General features: G+C 33.6%; 1 protein-coding gene across 1 annotated transcript in view; it reads right to left on the bottom strand.

Moving 5' to 3' along the window:
* Positions 1–6409: 6409 nt before the first annotated feature.
* Positions 6410–21825, bottom strand: part of LOC128662503 (regenerating islet-derived protein 4-like) — a 168245-nt gene continuing 152829 nt past the window's right edge. Inside the window, exon 5 of the mRNA XM_053716282.1 lies at positions 6410–6477. Coding sequence (XP_053572257.1) covers positions 6410–6477 — 68 coding nt within the window. The remainder of the gene's footprint in view (positions 6478–21825) is intronic.

The raw sequence follows: 21825 nt of genomic DNA on the forward strand, positions 1-21825 counted from the left end.
AATAGGGCAAGTACTGAATGACCCGGCTTTCGTGTCTTTGCAGGGGAAAAGTAAGCATTTCAACATGGGGCCATAGTCTAAAAGCAGCAGGCGGGCAACCAGGCTCCTCCAATGCATAGTGGCGAGATTGGTCTCGTCACAGAGCTGAAGAGAAAACTTACACAAGCACCTTGCTTAGCATACCCTGAAGGTTACACGGATGTAAGCATGAGTGCTGTCTTATACTAAAAGCATGATAATTTAAACAAAGTCATTGCTTATGCGAGCAAAACTCTATCCCCAGTAGAAATAAAATTTAGCGATTGCGAGAAAGCCCTCTTATCTACTGTATGGGCTCTACAAAATTTCCGCAGCTATGTACAGGGCAAGAAAATTATTGTAGAAACGGCCCACCAGCCTTTGCTATATTTGCAAAGTGAGAGAATAAGAGATGAGAATTTGTCAAATAGCCGCATAACAGCGTGGACTCTTTCCTTACAAGGCTGGCCTTTAGAAATTCGCTACAAGCAGAATAAAAAGAATCCAGTTGCACAGGGGCTTGCTGAACTCCACGACTGTACTGCTAAAGATCCTGGGGAAGAATTGTCAGAAGATGATTTCCTGGAGGAACAATTGCTTTCCCCATATAAAATGTACAATGAGGACAATTGTCAAACATTACCTTGGGTGTATGTTGATGGTTGTTCTTACCATGCCACTATTGATACTGAGCGCAGATTAGTCGCTGGCATTGGTACAACTTGGGCAAATAGATTCTCAAATATATATATAGGTGTCAACATTGGACCAAGATCCAGTCAAGTTGCAGAACTAACTGCTAAACCATTGAAATGGCTATTGAACATGGTATTCATGAATTTGTGATCATAACTGACTCAAATTATGTGCGTGACAGTTTTGTTGAATACCTGCCAACTTGGAAAAGAAATGGCATGCAGAAAAGCAATAACAAACCAGTCAAGCATGGCAAGTTGTTCTGCGAGATTGATAATCTGGTGGTATCCAATGATTTAACCATACACTGGAAGAAGACCAAGGATCATTCCAGGGTGCTAGGTCCTGATAAGGAAGGCAATGATCTTGCGGATTCATTAGCCAAACAAGGAGCCATAACTGGAGAACTCCTTAATATTGACCATTTAATGGGTGCAATTCAGGTAGAAGCCATACCCAGAAACCAGGCTAAACAACAGAGTGAGCCTAACCTGGTACAATGGAGTCAGGATTCTCCTAGTGAGGACCTAATCACTACTCAAAAAGAAGACCCCATTGTAGGCGTCTTTTATGCCTATCTTGAAAGCAAACCCATCTCAAAAGATGATTGTATTGGCAAAGAAGATCTTAGAATCTTAATGAAATCCAGAACACAATTCAAGGTACAGGATGGCTTGTTAACTAGAACCTCCAAAACTGGCATCCAGTAATGGGTAGTACCCACCAAGTTCAGAGGTCTAATGCTTCAACATGCCCATGATGCTCCCACATCTGGTCATCGTGGTGCCAAACTCACATATGAAATATTGCGTGACTATGCTTTTTGGCCACACATGTTGAAAGATCTTCAAACCTACTGTCAATGATGTGTAATCTGTCCACAGTTCCAAACCACTGTGCCAACGCATAGAGCGCCATTGCAGAAAAGGGGGATGGTAATGCCATGGTCAGATATACAAATTGATTTTATTGATCCAGTAACAAGGTCATCAAGAGGTAACAAATACATGTTAACCGTGACATGCCTGTTCACTAAATGGGTAGAGTGCATCAGTGCACCTAACAATAGTGCTGAAACATGCGCAGCATTACTCATCAACCATGTGTTTTCCAGATTTGGTTTGCCCCAAAGAATCGAGTCAGATCGGGGAACCCACTTCACTAGCGAAGTGATGACCAAAATGTGGAAAATACTAGGGATAAAAAGAAAGCCCCATATTGCTTATAGAGCTGCCTCAAATGGTGGTGTAGAGCGTTACAACCAGTCCATTGTTAAAATCCTCAAAAAGTTTGTGAGTGAAAGAGGTAAAGACTGACATGTAAAACTACCTCTTGTCTTAATGGCATTAAGAGCAACTCCAAGTAGTGCTACCAAGATGTTACCTTTTGAACTGATGACTGGTAGGAGAATGGTTCTACCTCAGCATCTGCTGTACCGTACATCAGACCAAAACTTGATAAACGCTGCCAATACACATCAATATGTGGAGAACCTAAGAAAGCACCTGCAATATGCCTTTGCATTTGCTCAAAGGAATTTAGAAAAAGCCGCAACTGCCACTAAAACCTATTATGATCTCAAAACGTCCCAAAAGGAATATGAAATAAATGATAAAGTTTATCTTTATAACTTTGGAAGAGATCAGGTTAGGGAGAAGAAATTTCTTCCCTCATGGAAAGGTCCTTTTGTCATTACTGACAAAATATCTCCAGTGGCCTATAAAATACAGATCCCCAAAAATGAAAGTTTCATAGATAAATGGTTCCATATCAATCAGCTGTGAGCGTGTCATCCTAGATCCCAACTACAAGTCATAGAGGGGGAATGAAGTCACATCTCCAAAAGCACTAAAGACATACTGTAGTTTAAAGATGCCTAGCTGATGAGCATGAAGGCTTAAAAATGATGGACTCACTCCATAGAAGACTGTCTATGAGGCATACTGTTGACGCTCACAGAGTACCACTGACTTTGATCCAATTCAAATACATGTGTCCTACATATATTTGAATTTGAAAGGGGGCATTATGTCAGGGTACAGGTCATTGACATATATGTATATATACTAATATATATATATATATATATATATATATATATATATATATATATATATATATATATATGTAAATAATATAAAAAGGATGTGTGTATATATGAGGCCGTATTTTTTATCAGATGTGCTGTAGAATAGCAATTCTGATGTAAAGGATTGATTTAAAACCCATGGTCAGTCCTCCCCCACTTCTTTCAATTACACAGGACACTCATAGAAGTCACTTCAAAAGAGACATTTCTAGCTAGGGTGTGAAAATGAAGTCCATATCAGATTGTAACTGAAATTTTCTTCTGGCACTAAAGCATTTGGCCTTCAACCCCTTTTAAAACTTCAAAATACAACATTTGCTCCTTAATTGGAAGTGCAAACTTCAGAACACTCTTTACCCCATACAGTGAGTGAAGACGAAGTGTCTGGGATAGGTCTTTAAGGCCTAATGAGATGGAAATTAGCATGCTGGAATCTCAAAGGTACATGCCCATATATGGGCTTCCTACCCAAAATGTAGCCGCTTTGTCTAGGTAAAGGCTTCTTGGCGTGCAACAGAGAGATCCAGAAATGTTTCCTCAGTACGTCACCCGTGACGTTGCAAGGCTAATCCAAATGGTATGGCGTGGGGGGGTTTTTAGGGACAGAAATCTGGCTCAAAGTCCCAGGTGGAATTAGCAAGTGAGTGGAGCTGAAATAAGCGGTATGCCCAACCGCTATGGAACAAAAAGTCACAAAAAAGTGCACCAACTCAAACGTAAATTCTGCTGAAAAGAAGCAATTTTATTGTACAATCCAACAGTGGTTAGGTAACAAGGTCACAGTTGAGAATGCCTGACGCGTTTTGCGCATGCATAGATGCGTGACCTTGTTACCTAACCACTGTTGGATTGTACAATAAAATTGCTTATTTTCAGCAGAATTTACATTTGAGTTGGTGCACTTTTTTGTGACTTTTTATAAAATATTGATGTTTGATATCAAATTGTAAATTTTCTGTTATGCTAAATAAAATATAAATGCTAACAAGAGAAATGTATTAATGCAATAATTTAAAGTATGTTAAATAACCATTATATAGGGAGATATTGGGATTAACAGTATAATTCTTTTGATATAAAATAATATTAAAAACATAAGGTGTCTAGTATTGGAATAATCAGAAAAATGATATGATGCTGCCCCATCTATAATTAATACTGTGAGTGATTGATGCAGGAAGTTATGGTCTAATGAATAACCACTTCATAGAAATATTGAATTGTTAAAAATGTTTAGAAATGATTAAATGTATTGCTGTGTTGTTCGTCCGCTGCCCCCCGATGACCAGAATCCAGTATGACAGTCAAGGGACTTAACTGTTAAAAGATGCGTTTCCATAGCGACAATATATACTGAGCCAATGGGGAGCGTTCCCCAGAGTATCCAATGAGAAGGGAAAAGCACCGTGGGCGTGAACGAAAAAGGTCATCAATGATTAGATATAAGGATTGACAATGCAAACAAGGAGACAGTTTTTTTCTGTAACTTGCTGAGACTAGTGATCTGATATCTGGCGGCCATACTTGGGAACATTTCACTTGAGCAAGAAACTGAAAACTTACCCTTGATCTATGCAATAACTTTCCTTCAAATGAGATGATCTAAAGACCCCTACGAATTGGTTCAAATTGGTGAAGTATAATTGTTCTAATTTTTAATATTTTAAACAAAGGTTATTGGTAGAAACATAGTCAATTTATAGTAAAGAGATTTAAAGGAGTACTCAGTATTTTAACTGTATTCATAGTCCTGTATACAGTTAAGTTTGTCTCTGGTATGCTAAGTAATTCATCTGTGCAAAATATAGAATATATATATATATATATATATATATATATATATATATATATATTAGAATTGGTTTTAATTATAGGTAACTAGGAATTGGTTCCAGTTTAAATAAATAGACATTTAAGGTAGCTGTTTACACTGGGAATGTATGTATTTTTAATATCCTAATTAGAATTGTATTAGAATCAATTGTAGCTTAATAGCTGCGTATTTATATTATCCTATTGTTTAACTAAGCACTGCTAAAATTGTATCAGTCTAAATGTTCAGTGGTTTATACTTTAGTCTCATTGTGTTGATTGAATGCAAGGCTGCTGTGAGTAAGGCTAATTTTAAGGGTAGACTTTTATGAATTTTGCATAGCATATTTGAATAGTTTTTTTTAAACACGTATAATATTGATTCATATTCTGATTCTTACAAATATATATATTTCAGTGTGTTCATAAATATTTACTAATAATAAAGAATTCCGGTATTTATATTAATTTTATTGTACTAGTATATGCATATTTGATTGTGGGTTTAGTTTAAAGAAAGATTGTTAAAAATATTCAGTTATAACCCTGCCATATACTCACATATTATTTGGAGAGTACTGCTAAGATTCTTATAAATATACTGACAATATATACATAGAGTACATATTAATATATATACATACATACGCATACATAACGACATATATACATACATATACACATACATATAGACATATATACATTCATACACATACATATACACATTAATACATACATACATATAGACATATATACATACACACACATACATATACACATACATACATATAGACATATATACATACATACATATAGATATACACATACATAAAAACATATATACATTCATATACACATACATATAGACACATATATATTCATACACATACATATATACATTTATACACATACATAAAGACATATATAAATATACACATATATCCATTCATACACATACATACACACAGTAACAAACTCTCTTATGAACAACTGAGTCAGTATGCATATGATTTTAATTCTTTATTTACAGATTCCAGATGTCACAAACTGCCCAGTAACTGGTATGTCACAAATTGCCCAGTAATTTGTATGACACAAACCCATATGGTGCCAAGCTACTAACTGGTATGTTTCAAACCCATATGGTGCCAAGCCCACTAACTGGTATGTTGCAAACCCATATGGTGCCTAGCCCACTAACTGGTATGTCATAAACCCAGATGGTACCAAGCCCACTAACTGGTATGTCATAAACCCTGATGGTACCAAGCCCACTAACTGGTATGTCATAAACCTAGATAGTACCAAGCACACTAACTGCTATGTCCTAAACCTAGATTTTACTAAGCCCACTAACTGGTATGTCATAAACCCAGATGGTACCAAGCACACTAACTGGTATGTCCTAAATCCAGATGATACCAAGCCCAGTAACTGGTATGTCATAAACCCAGATGGTACCAAGCCCTCTAACTGGTATTTCATAAACCCAGATGGCACCAAGCCCAGTAACTGGTATGTCGTAAACCCAGATGGTATCAAGCCCACTAACTGGTATGTCATGAACCTAGATGTACCAAGATCACTAACTGGTATGTCATAAACCCAGATGGTACCAAGCCCAGTTACTGGCATGTCACAAACCCATATGGTACCAAGCCCACTTACTGGTATGTCATAAACCCAGATGGTACCAAGCCCAGTAACTGGCATGTCACAAACCCAGATGGTACCAAGTCCAGTAAGTGGTTTGTCATAAACCCAGATGGTACCAAGCCCAGTAACTGGCGATCTTCATGGCTTGAATTTACAGACATAGTTTCTGAGTGAGCCACATGCCACATCGTTCCACTTCTTATAGTCTGAAAAACAGAAACATATATTCATGCGGAAATAAGTATTTTTAACTAAATATTCAAAGGCAAAAACATAACAAATAAAAAACTTTTTTTAAATTCACCTACAAGTTAAAGGGACATTATACACTAGATTTTTTTATAGCATAAATGTTTTGTAGATGATACATTTATATAGCCCATCTGAGTTTTGCTTATTATGTAAAAACATTGTGCTGATTTTCAGACTCCTAACCAAGCCCCAGAGTGTCAGATATATACACGCGTTTACAGACTCCTGCAGGCTACTGTTTATATCATCTGTCTTTTCATATGCAGGAGAGGTGGGGATTGTGTGCTCTTTTTTTTACCCAGCCCCTTTCAACCTCATCAACAGTGCTAAACTGGGAGCTTCTAAGTAAGTTTTTAAAAGGTTTTATCCTGGATTTTTATATCAGTATCTGTGCATCTTATTCTTTATAGTAGTGTCTATTACATGCAGCTATATGACAATTAGTGTATACTGTATATTTATATCAGTATCTGTACATATTCTGTATAGTAGTGTCTGTTACATACAGTTATATGACAATTAGTGTATACTGTATATTTATATCAGTATCTGTACATATTCTGTATAGTAGTGTCTATTACATGCAGTTATATGACAATTAGTGTATACAGTATATTTATATCAGTATCTGTACATATTCTGTATAGTAGTGTCTATTACATGCTGTTATATGACAATTAGTGTATACTGTATATTTATATCAGTATCTGTACATAGTCTGTATAGTAGTGTCTGTTACATGTAGTTATATGACAATTAGTGTATACTGTATATTTATATCAGTATCTGTACATATTCTGTATAGTAGTGTCTATTACATGCAGTTATATGACAATTAGTGTATACTGTATATTTATATCAGTATCTGTACATATTCTGTATAGTAGTGTCTATTACATACAGTTATATGACAATTAGTGCATACTGTATATTTATATCAGTATCTGTACATATTCTGTATAGTAGTGTCTATTACATGCAGTTATATGACAATTAGTGTATACTGTATATTTATATCAGTATCTGTACATATTCTGTATAGTAGTGTCTATTACATGCAGTTATATGACAATTAGTGTATACTGTATATTTATATCAGTATCTGTACATATTCTGTATAGTAGTGTCTGTTACATGCAGCTATATGACAATTAGTGTATACTATATATTTATATCAGTATCTGTACATATTCTGTATAGTAGTGTCTATTACATGCAGTTATATGTAATTAGTATATACTGTATATTTATATCAGTATCTGTACATATTCTGTATAGTACTGTCTATTACATGCAGTTATATGACAATTAGTGTATACTGTATATTTATATCAGTATCTGTACATAGTCTGTATAGTAGTGTATATTACATGCAGTTATATGACAATTAGTGTATACTGTATATTTATATCAGTATATGTACATAGTCTGTATAGTAGTGTCTATTACATACAGTTATATGACAATTAGTGCATACTGTATATTTATATCAGTATCAGTACATATTCTGTATAGTAGTGTCTATTACATACAGCTATATGACAATTAGTGTATACTGTATATTTATATCAGTGTCTGTACATATTCTGTATAGTAGTGTCTGTTACATGCAGTTATATGACAATTAGTGTATACTGTATATTTATATCAGTATCTGTACATATTCTGTATAGTAGTGTCTATTACATGCAGTTATATGACAATTAGTGTATACTGTATATTTATATCAGTATCTGTATATATTCTGTATAGTAGTGTCTATTACATGCAGTTATATGACAATTAGTGTATACTGTATATTTATATCAGTATCAGTACATATTCTGTATAGTAGTGTCTATTACATGCAGTTATATGACAATTAGTGTATACTGTATATTTATATCAGTATCTGTATATATTCTGTATAGTAGTGTCTATTACATGCAGTTATATGACAATTAGTATATACTGTATATTTATATCAGTATCTGTACATATTCTGTATAGTAGTGTCTATTACATGCAGTTATATGTAATTAGTGTATACTGTATATTTATATCGGTATCTGTACATATTCAGTATAGTAGTGTCTATTACATGCAAGTATATGACAATTAGTGTATACTGTATATTTATATCAGTATCTGTATGTATTCTGTATAGTAGTGCCTATTACATGCAGTTATATGACAATTAGTGTATACTGTATATTTATATCAGTATCTGTACATATTCTGTATAGTAGTGTCTATTACATGCAGTTATATGACAATTAGTGTATACTGTATATTTATATCAGTATCTGTACATATTCTGTATAGTAGTGTCTCTTATATGCAGTTATATGTAATTAGTGTATACTGTGTATTTATATCAGTGTCTGTACATATTCTGTATAGTAGTGTCTATTACATGCAGTTATATGACAATTAGTGTATACTGTATATTTATATCAGTATCTGTACATATTCTGTATAGTAGTGTCTGTTACATGTAGTTATATGACAATTAGTGTATACTGTATATTTATATCAGTATCTGTACATATTCTGTATAGTAGTGTCTATTACATGCAGTTATATGACAATTAGTGTATACTGTATATTTATATCAGTATCTGTACATATTCTGTATAGTAGTGTCTGTTACATGCAGTTATATGACAATTAGTGTATACTGTATATTTATATCAGTATCTGTACATATTCTGTATAGTAGTGTCTATTACATGCAGTTATATGACAATTAGTGTATACTGTATATTTATATCAGTATCTGTACATATTCTGTATAGTAGTGTCTATTACATACAGTTATATGACAATTAGTGTATACTGTAAATTTATATCAGTATCTGTACATATTCTGTATAGTAGTATCTGTTACATGCAGTTATATGACAATTAGTGTATACTGTATATTTATATCAGTATCTGTACATATTCTGTATAGTAGTTTCTATTACATGCAGTTATATGACAATTACTGTATACTGTATATTTATATCAGTAGCTGTACATATTCTGTATAGTAGTGTATATTACATGCAGTTATATGACAATTAGTGTATACTGTATATTTATATCAGTACATATTCTGTATAGTAGTGTCTATTACATGCTGTTATATGACAATTAGTGTATACTGTATATTTATATCAGTATCTGTATATATTCTGTATAGTAGTGTCTATTACATACAGTTATATGACAATTAGTATATACTGTATATTTATATCAGTATCTGTACATATTCTGTATAGTAGTGTCTATTACATGCAGTTATATGACAATTAGTGTATACTGTATATTTATATCAGTATCTGTACATACTCTGTATAGTAGTGTCTATTACATGCAGCTATATGACAATTAGTGTATACTATATATTTATATCAGTATCTGTACATATTCTGTATAGTAGTGTATGTTACATGCAGTTATATGACAATTAGTATATATTGTATATTTATATCAGTATCTGTACATATTCTGTATAGTAGTGTCTATTACATGCAGTTATATGACAATTAGTATATACTGTATATTTATATCAGTATCTGTACATATTCTGTATAGTAGTGTCTATTACATGCAGTTATATGACAATTAGTGTATACTGTATATTTATATCAGTATCTGTACATATTCTGTATAGTAGTGTCTGTTACATGCAGCTATATGACAATTAGTGTATACTGTATATTTATATCAGTATCTGTACATATTCTGTATAGTAGTGTCTATTAAATGCAGTTAGATGACAATTAGTGTATACTGTATATTTATATCAGTATCTGTACATATTCTGTATAGTAGTGTCTATTACATGCAGTTATATGACAATTAGTGTATACTGTATATTTATATCAGTATCTGTACATATTCTGTATAGTAGTGTCTATTACTTGCATTTATATGACAATTAGTGTATACTGTATATTTATATCAGTATCTGTACATATTCTGTATAGTAGTGTCTGTTACATGCAGCTATATGACAATTAGTGTATACTGTATATTTATATCAGTATCTGTACATATTCTGTATAGTAGTGTCTGTTACATGCAGTTATATGACAATTAGTGTATACTGTATATTTATATCAGTACTGTACATATTCTGTATAGTAGTGTCTATTACATGCAGTTATATGACAATTAGTGTATACTGTATATTTATATCAGTATCTGTATGTATGCTGTATAGAAGTGTCTATTACATGCAGTTATATGACAATTAATGTATACTGTATATTTATATCAGTATCTGTACATATTCTGTATAGTAGTGTCTATTACATGCAGTTATATGACAATTAGTGTAAACTGTATATTTATATCAGTATCTGTACATATTCTGTATAGTAGTGTCTATTACATGCAGTTATATGACAATTAGTGTATACTGTATATTTATATCAGTATCTGTACATATTCTGTATAGTAGTGTCTATTACATGCACTTATATGACAATTAGTGTATACTGTGTGTTTATATCAGTATCTGTACATATTCTGTATAGTAGTGTCTATTACATGCAGTTAGATGACAATTAGTGTATACTGTATATTTATATCTGTATCTGTACATATTCTGTATAGTAGTGTCTATTACATGCAGTTATATGACAATTAGTGTATATTTATATCAGTATCTGTACATATTCTGTATAGTAGTGTCTATTACATGCAGTTATATGACAATTAGTGTATACTGTATATTTATATCAGTATCTGTATATATTCTGTATAGTAGTGTCTATTACATGCAGTTATATGACAATTAGTGTATACTGTATATTTATATCAGTATCTGTACATACTCTGTATAGTAGTGTCTATTACATGCAGCTATATGACAATTAGTGTATACTATATATTTATATCAGTATCTGTACATATTCTGTATAGTAGTGTATGTTACATGCAGTTATATGACAATTAGTATATATTGTATATTTATATCAGTATCTGTACATATTCTGTATAGTAGTGTCTATTACATGCAGTTATATGACAATTAGTATATACTGTATATTTATATCAGTATCTGTACATATTCTGTATAGTAGTGTCTATTACATGCAGTTATATGACAATTAGTGTATACTGTATATTTATATCAGTATCTGTACATATTCTGTATAGTAGTGTCTTTTACATGCAGCTATATGACAATTAGTGTATACTGTATATTTATATCAGTATCTGTACATATTCTGTATAGTAGTGTCTATTACATGCAGTTAGATGACAATTAGTGTATACTGTATATTTATATCAGTATCTGTACATATTCTGTATAGTAGTGTCTATTACATGCAGTTATATGACAATTAGTGTATACTGTATATTTATATCAGTATCTGTACATATTCTGTATAGTAGTGTCTATTACATGCATTTATATGACAATTAGTGTATACTGTATATTTATATCAGTATCTGTACATATTCTGTATAGTAGTGTCAATTACATGCAGTTATATGACAATTAGTGTATATTGTATATTTATATCAGTATCTGTACATATTCTGTATAGTAGTGTCTATTACATGCAGTTATATGACAATTAGTGTATACTGTATATTTATATCAGTATCTGTACATATTCTGTATAGTAGTGTCTGTTACATGCAGCTATATGACAATTAGTGTATACTGTATATTTATATCAGTATCTGTACATATTCTGTATAGTAGTGTCTATTACATGCAGGTATATGACTATTAGTGTATACTATATATTTATATCAGTATGTGTACATATTCTGTATAGTAGTGTCTATTACATGCAGTTAGATGACAATTAGTGTATACTGTATATTTATATCAGTATCTGTACATATTCTGTATAGTAGTGTCTATTACATGCAGTTATATGACAATTAGTATATACTGTATATTTATATCAGTATCTGTACATATTCTGTATAGTAGTGTCTATTACATGCAGTTATATGACAATTAGTATATACTGTATATTTATATCAGTATCTGTACATATTCTGTATAGTAGTGTCTATTACATGCAGTTATATGACAATTAGTATATACTGTATATTTATATCAGTATCTGTACATATTCTGTATAGTAGTGTCTGTTACATGCAGTTATATGACAATTAGTATATACTGTATATTTATATCAGTATCTGTACATATTCTGTATAGTAGTGTCTGTTACATGCAGCTATATGACAATTAGTGTATACTGTATATTTATATCAGTATCTGTACATATTCTGTATAGTAGTGTCTATTACATGCAGTTATATGACAATTAGTGTATACTGTATATTTATATCAGTATCTGTACATATTCTGTATAGTAGTGTCTATTACATGCAGTTATATGACAATTAGTATATACTGTATATTTATATCAGTATCTGTACATATTCTGTATAGTAGTGTCTATTACATGCAGTTATATGACAATTAGTGTATACTGTATATTTATATCAGCATCTGTACATATTCTGTATAGTAGTGTCTGTTACATGCAGTTATATGACAATTAGTGTATACTGTATATTTATATCAGTATCTGTACATATTCTGTATAGTAGTGTCTATTACATGCAGTTATATGACAATTAGTGTATACTGTATATTTATATCAGTATCTGTACATGTTCTGTATAGTAGTGTCTATTACATGCAGTTATATGTAATTAGTGTATACTGTATATTTATATCAGTATCTGTACATATTCTGTATAGTAGTGTCTGTTACATGCAGTTATATGACAATTAGTGTATACTGTATATTTATATCAGCATCTGTACATATTCTGTATAGTAGTGTCTATTACATGCAGTTATATGTAATTAGTGTATACTGTATATTTATATCAGTATCTGTACATATTCTGTATAGTAGTGTCTATTACATGCAGTTATATGACAATTAGTGTATACTGTATATTTATATCAGTATCTGTACATATTCTGTATAGTAGTGTCTATTACATGCAGTTATATGACAATTAGTGTATACTGTATATTTATATCAGTATCTGTACATATTCTGTATAGTAGTGTCTATTACATGCATTTATATGACAATTAGTGTATACTGTATATTTATATCAGTATCTGTACATATTCTGTATAGTAGTGTCAATTACATGCAGTTATATGACAATTAGTGTATATTGTATATTTATATCAGTATCTGTACATATTCTGTATAGTAGTGTCTATTACATGCAGTTATATGACAATTAGTGTATACTGTATATTTATATCAGTATCTGTACATATTCTGTATAGTAGTGTCTGTTACATGCAGCTATATGACAATTAGTGTATACTGTATATTTATATCAGTATCTGTACATATTCTGTATAGTAGTGTCTATTACATGCAGGTATATGACTATTAGTGTATACTATATATTTATATCAGTATGTGTACATATTCTGTATAGTAGTGTCTATTACATGCAGTTAGATGACAATTAGTGTATACTGTATATTTATATCAGTATCTGTACATATTCTGTATAGTAGTGTCTATTACATGCAGTTATATGACAATTAGTATATACTGTATATTTATATCAGTATCTGTACATATTCTGTATAGTAGTGTCTATTACATGCAGTTATATGACAATTAGTATATACTGTATATTTATATCAGTATCTGTACATATTCTGTATAGTAGTGTCTATTACATGCAGTTATATGACAATTAGTATATACTGTATATTTATATCAGTATCTGTACATATTCTGTATAGTAGTGTCTGTTACATGCAGTTATATGACAATTAGTATATACTGTATATTTATATCAGTATCTGTACATATTCTGTATAGTAGTGTCTGTTACATGCAGCTATATGACAATTAGTGTATACTGTATATTTATATCAGTATCTGTACATATTCTGTATAGTAGTGTCTATTACATGCAGTTAGATGACAATTAGTGTATACTGTATATTTATATCAGTATCTGTACATATTCTGTATAGTAGTGTCTATTACATGCAGTTATATGACAATTAGTGTATACTGTATATTTATATCAGTATCTGTACATATTCTGTATAGTAGTGTCTATTACATGCAGTTATATGACAATTAGTGTATACTGTATATTTATATCAGTATCTGTACATATTCTGTATAGTAGTGTCTATTACATGCATTTATATGACAATTAGTGTATACTGTATATTTATATCAGTATCTGTACATATTCTGTATAGTAGTGTCAATTACATGCAGTTATATGACAATTAGTGTATATTGTATATTTATATCAGTATCTGTACATATTCTGTATAGTAGTGTCTATTACATGCAGTTATATGACAATTAGTGTATACTGTATATTTATATCAGTATCTGTACATATTCTGTATAGTAGTGTCTGTTACATGCAGCTATATGACAATTAGTGTATACTGTATATTTATATCAGTATCTGTACATATTCTGTATAGTAGTGTCTATTACATGCAGGTATATGACTATTAGTGTATACTATATATTTATATCAGTATGTGTACATATTCTGTATAGTAGTGTCTATTACATGCAGTTAGATGACAATTAGTGTATACTGTATATTTATATCAGTATCTGTACATATTCTGTATAGTAGTGTCTATTACATGCAGTTATATGACAATTAGTATATACTGTATATTTATATCAGTATCTGTACATATTCTGTATAGTAGTGTCTATTACATGCAGTTATATTACAATTAGTATATACTGTATATTTATATCAGTATCTGTACATATTCTGTATAGTAGTGTCTATTACATGCAGTTATATGACAATTAGTATATACTGTATATTTATATCAGTATCTGTACATATTCTGTATAGTAGTGTCTGTTACATGCAGTTATATGACAATTAGTATATACTGTATATTTATATCAGTATCTGTACATATTCTGTATAGTAGTGTCTGTTACATGCAGCTATATGACAATTAGTGTATACTGTATATTTATATCAGTATCTGTACATATTCTGTATAGTAGTGTCTATTACATGCAGTTAGATGACAATTAGTGTATACTGTATATTTATATCAGTATCTGTACATATTCTGTATAGTAGTGTCTATTACATGCAGTTATATGACAATTAGTATATACTGTATATTTATATCAGTATCTGTACATATTCTGTATAGTAGTGTCTATTACATGCAGTTATATGACAATTAGTGTATACTGTATATTTATATCAGCATCTGTACATATTCTGTATAGTAGTGTCTGTTACATGCAGTTATATGACAATTAGTGTATACTGTATATTTATATCAGTATCTGTACATATTCTGTATAGTAGTGTCTATTACATGCAGTTATATGACAATTAGTGTATACTGTATATTTATATCAGTATCTGTACATGTTCTGTATAGTAGTGTCTATTACATGCAGTTATATGTAATTAGTGTATACTGTATATTTATATCAGTATCTGTACATATTCTGTATAGTAGTGTCTGTTACATGCAGTTATATGACAATTAGTGTATACTGTATATTTATATCAGCATCTGTACATATTCTGTATAGTAGTGTCTATTACATGCAGTTATATGTAATTAGTGTATACTGTATATTTATATCAGTATCTGTACATATTCTGTATAGTAGTGTCTATTACATGCAGTTATATGACAATTAGTGTATACTGTATATTTATATCAGTATCTGTACATATTCTGTATAGTAGTGTCTATTACATGCAGTTATATGTAATTAGTGTATACTGTATATTTATATCAGTATCTGTACATATTCTGTATAGTAGTGTCTATTACATGCAGTTATATGACAATTAGTGTATACTGTATATTTATATCAGTATCTGTACATATTCTGTATAGTAGTGTCTATTACATGCAGTTATATGACAATTAGTGTATACTGTATATTTATATCAGTATCTGTACATATTCTGTATAGTAGTGTCTATTACATGCAGTTATATGACAATTAGTGTATACTGTATATTTATCAGTATCTGTACATATTCTGTATAGTAGTGTCTATTACATGCAGTTATATGTAATTAGTGTATGCTGTATATTTATATCAGTATCTGTACATATTCTGTATAGTAGTGTCTGTTACATGCAGTTATATGACAATTGGTGTATACTGTATATTTATATCAGTATCTGTACATATTATGTATAGTAGTGTCTATTACATGCAGTTATATGTAATTAGTGTATACTGCATATTTATATCAGTATCTGTACATATTCTGTATAGTAGTGTCTATTACATGCAGTTATATGACAATTAGTGTATACTGTATATTTATATCAGTATCTGTACATATTCTGTATAGTAGTGTCTATTACATGCAGTTATATGACAATTAGTGTATACTGTATATTTATATCAGTATCTGTACATATTCTGTATAGTAGTGTCTATTACATGCAGTTATAAGTAATTAGTGTATACTGTATATTTATATCAGTATCTGTACATATTCTGTATAGTATTGTCTATTACATGCAGTTATATGACAATTAGTATATACTGTATATTTCTCTTGTTAAGTGTTTCCAGTCCACGGATCATCCATTACTTATGGGATATTAACTCCTCCCCAACAGGAAGTGCAAGAGGATTCACCCAGCAGAGCTGCTATATAGCTCCTCCCCTAACTGCCATTACCAGTCATTCTCTTGCACCCAACGAATAGATAGGATGTGTGAGAGGACTGTGGTGATTATACTTAGTTTCATACCTTCAATCAAAAGTTTGTTATTTTATAATAGCACCGGAGTGTGTTATTCCTTCTCTGGTAGAATTTGAAGAAGAATCTACCTGAGTTTTTCTATGATTTTAGCCGGAGTAGTTAAGATCATTTTGCTGTTTCTCGGCCATCTGAGGAGAGGTAAACTTCAGATCAGGGGACAGCGGGCAGATTGGAATTGATGAGAAAATTCTGCCATACCGATATAATGTAAACTCAGCCTTAAATGCAGTAGCAGCAACTGGTATCAGGCTGTCATGTATGTATATTTTACACTTCAGTATTCTGGGGAATGGCACTTCACTGGAATTATACTGTATGCATAAAACTTTAGCCTAATTTGCAGGGACTAGCAACAGGCTTTTTAATAACACTCAATTTATTAATGTTAAACGTTTTTTGCTGGCATGTAAAATCGTTTAATTTTCTGAGGTACTGGGTGAAAAAATGTTTTGGGCACTATTTTTTTCCACTTGGCAGTCGTTTTATTTAATTTATGACAGTTTACTGATCTCTCTCACTGTTATGTGTGAGGAGGAGGGGCCTTTTTTGGCGCTTTTGCTACGCATCAAAAAATTCAGTCAGAAGTTTATTGTCTTCCCTGCATGATCCGGTTCATCTCTACAGAACTCAGGGGTCTTCAAAACTTGTTTTGAGGGAGGTAATCACTCACAGCAGAGCTGTGAGATTGTAGTTGACTGTGATAAAAAAACGTTTATTTCTGTATTTTTTTTCTGCTATCAGGGTTAGTTATCCTTTGCTAATGGGAGCAATCCTTTGCTAAAATTGTGTTTTTTACAAAGATTTGATGCTATAACTTTTCAGTTTATTAATTTTCAACTGTCATAACTTTTTCTGTGCTTCTTATAGGCACAGTACATTTTCATATTATAGTAAATTACTTGAAAAGTATTTCCAAGTTGCTAGTTTATTTGCTAGTGTGTTAAACATGTCTGATTCAGAGGAAGATATCTGTGCTATATGTGCTAAAGCCAAAGTGGAGCCCAATAGAAATTTATGTACTAACTGTATTGATGCTACTTTAAATAAAAGTCAATCTGTACAAATTGAACATATTTCACCAAACAACGAGGGGAGAGTTATGCCGACTAACTCGCCTCACGTGTCAGTACCTGCATCTCCCGCTCGGGAGGTGCGTGATATTGTAGCGCCGAGTACATCTGGGCGGCCATTACAAATCACATTACAGGATATGGCTACTGTTATGACTGAAGTTTTGGCTAAATTACCAGAACTAAGAGGTAAGCGTGATCACTCTGGGGTGAGAACAGAGTGCGCTGATAATATTAGGGTCATGTCAGACACTGCGTCACAAACAAACTGGATTCAGATATTTCAAATTTTAAATTTAAGCTGGAAAACCTCCGTGTATTACTAGGGGAGGTGTTAGCGGCTCTGAATGATTGTAACACAGTTGCAATACCAGAGAAAATGTGTAGGTTGGATAAATATTTTGCGGTACCGGCGAGTACTGACGTTTTTCCTATACCTAAGAGACTTACTGAAATTGTTACTAAGGAGTGGGATAGACCCGGTGTGCCGTTCTCACCCCCTCCGATATTTAGAAAGATGTTTCCAATAGACGCCACCACACGGGACTTATGGCAAACGGTCCCTAAGGTGGAGGGAGCAGTTTCTACTTTAGCTAAGCGTACCACTATCCCGGTGGAGGATAGCTGTGCCTTTTCAGATCCAATGGATAAAAAGTTAGAGGGTTACCTTAAGAAAATGTTTGTTCAACAAGGTTTTATATTGCAACCTCTTGCATGCATTGCGCCTGTCACGGCTGCAGCAGCATTTTGGTTTGAGTCTCTGGAAGAGACACTTGAATCAGCTCCATTAGATGAGATTACACACAAGCTTAAAGCCCTTAAGTTAGCTAACTCATTTATTTCAGATGCCGTAGTACATTTAACTAAACTTACGGCTAAGAATTCCGGATTCGCCATTCAGGCACGCAGAGCACTGTGGCTAAAATCCTGGTCAGCTGACGTTACTTCTAAATCTAAATTGCTTAATATACCTTTCAAAGGGCAGACCTTATTCGGGCCCGGGTTGAAAGAAATTATCGCTGACATTACAGGAGGTAAAGGCCATGCCCTGCCTCAAGACAGAGCCAAACCTAAGGCTAGACAGTCTAATTTTCGTTCCTTTCGTAATTTCAAAGCAGGAGCAGCATCAACTTCCTCTGCACTAAAACAGGAAGGAGCTGTTGCTCGCTACAGACAAGGCTGGAGACCTAACCAGTCCTGGAACAAGGGCAAGCAGGCCAGGAAACCTGCTGCTGCCCCTAAGACAGCATGAATCGAGGGCCCCCGATCCGGGAACGGATCTAGTGGGGGGCAGACTTTCTCTCTTCGCCCAGGCTTGGGCAAGAGATGTCCAGGATCCCTGGGCGTTAGAGATCATATCTCAGGGATACCTTCTAGACTTCAAATTCTCTCCCCCAAGAGGGAGATTTCATCTGTCAAGGTTGTCAACAAACCAAATAAAGAAAGAGGCGTTTCTACGCTGCGTACAAGATCTTTTATTAATGGGAGTGATCCATCCGGTTCCGTGGTCGGAACAAGGACAAGGGTTTTACTCAAATCTGTTTGTGGTTCCCAAAAAAGAGGGAACTTTCAGGCCAATCTTGGATTTAAAGATCCTAAACAAATTCCTAAGAGTTCCATCGTTCAAAATGGAAACTATTCGGACAATTTTACCCATGATCCAAAAGGGTCAGTACATGACCACAGTGGATTTAAAGGATGCTTACCTTCACATACCGATTCACAAAGATCATTACCGGTATCTAAGGTTTGCCTTTCTAGACAGGCATTACCAGTTTGTAGCTCTTCCATTCGGATTGGCTACGGCTCCGAGAATCTTCACAAAGGTTCTGGGTGCTCTTCTGGCGGTACTAAGACCGCAAGGAATTGCGGTAGCTCCGTACCTAGACGACATTCAGATACAAGCTTCAAGCTTTCAAACTGCCAAGTCTCATACAGAGTTAGTACTGGCATTTCTAAGGTCGCATGGATGGAAGGTGAACGAAAAGAAGAGTTCTCTCTTTCCACTCACAAGAGTTCCCTTCTTGGGGACTCTTATAGATTCTGTAGAAATGAAGATTTACCTGACAGAAGACAGGTTAACAAAGCTTCAAAATGCATGCCGTGTCCTTCATTCCATTCAACACCCGTCAGTAGCTCAATGCATGGAGGTGATCGGCTTAATGGTAGCAGCAATGGACATAGTACCCTTTGCACGCCTACATCTCAGACCGCTGCAATTGTGCATGCTAAGTCAGTGGAATGGGGATTACTCAGACTTGTCCCCTACTCTGAATCTGGATCAAGAGACCAGAAATTCTCTTCTATGGTGGCTTTCTCGGCCACATCTGTCCAGGGTGATGCCATTCAGCAGGCCGGACTGGACAATTGTAACAACAGACGCCAGCCTACTAGGTTGGGGCGCTGTCTGGAATTCTCTGAAGGCTCAGGGACAATGGAATCAGGAGGAGAGTCTCCTACCAATAAACATTCTGGAATTGAGAGCAGTTCTCAATGCCCTTCTGGCTTGGCCCCAGTTAACAACTCGGGGGTTCATCAGGTTTCACTCGGACAACATCACGACTGTAGCTTACATCAACCATCAGGGAGGGACAAGAATCTCCCTAGCAATGATGGAAGTATCAAAGATAATTCGCTGGGCAGAGTCTCACTCTTGCCACCTGTCAGCAATCCACATCCCGGGAGTGGAGAACTGGGAGGCGGATTTCTTAAGTCGTCAGACTTTTCATCCGGGGGAGTGGGAACTTCATCCGGAGGTCTTTGCCCAAATACTTCGACGTTGGGGCAAACCAGAGATAGATCTCATGGCGTCTCGACAGAACGCCAAGCTTCCTCGTTACGGGTCCAGATCCAGGGATCCGGGAGCGGTTCTGATAGATGCTTTGACAGCACCTTGGACCTTCGGGATGGCTTATGTGTTTCCACCCTTCCCGATGCTTCCTCGATTGATTGCCAGAATCAAACAGGAGATCAGTGATTCTAATAGCGCCTGCATGGCCACGCAGGACTTGGTATGCAGATCTAGTGGACATGTCATCCTGTCCACCTTGGTCGCTACCTCTGAAACAGGACCTTCTGATCCAGGGTCCCTTCAAACATCAAAATCTAATTTCTCTGAAGCTGACTGCTTGGAAATTGAACGCTTGATTTTATCAAAACGTGGTTTTTCTGAGTCAGTTATTGATACCTTAATACAGGCTAGGAAGCCTGTTACCAGAAAGATTTACCATAAGATATGGCGCAAATACTTATATTGGTGCGAATCCAAGAGTTACTCATGGAGTAAGGTTAGGATTCTGAGGATATTGTCTTTTCTACAAGAAGGTTTAGAAAAGGGTTTATCCGCTAGTTCCTTAAAGGGACAGATTTCAGCTCTGTCCATTCTTTTACACAAACGTCTGTCAGAAGTTCCGGACGTTCAAGCTTTTTGTCAGGCTTTAGCTAGGATCAAGCCTGTGTTTAAAACTGTTGCTC

This window comes from Bombina bombina, chromosome 6 (genome assembly GCF_027579735.1).
Source record: "Bombina bombina isolate aBomBom1 chromosome 6, aBomBom1.pri, whole genome shotgun sequence".
In the NCBI taxonomy this organism is placed as follows: domain Eukaryota; kingdom Metazoa; phylum Chordata; class Amphibia; order Anura; family Bombinatoridae; genus Bombina; species Bombina bombina.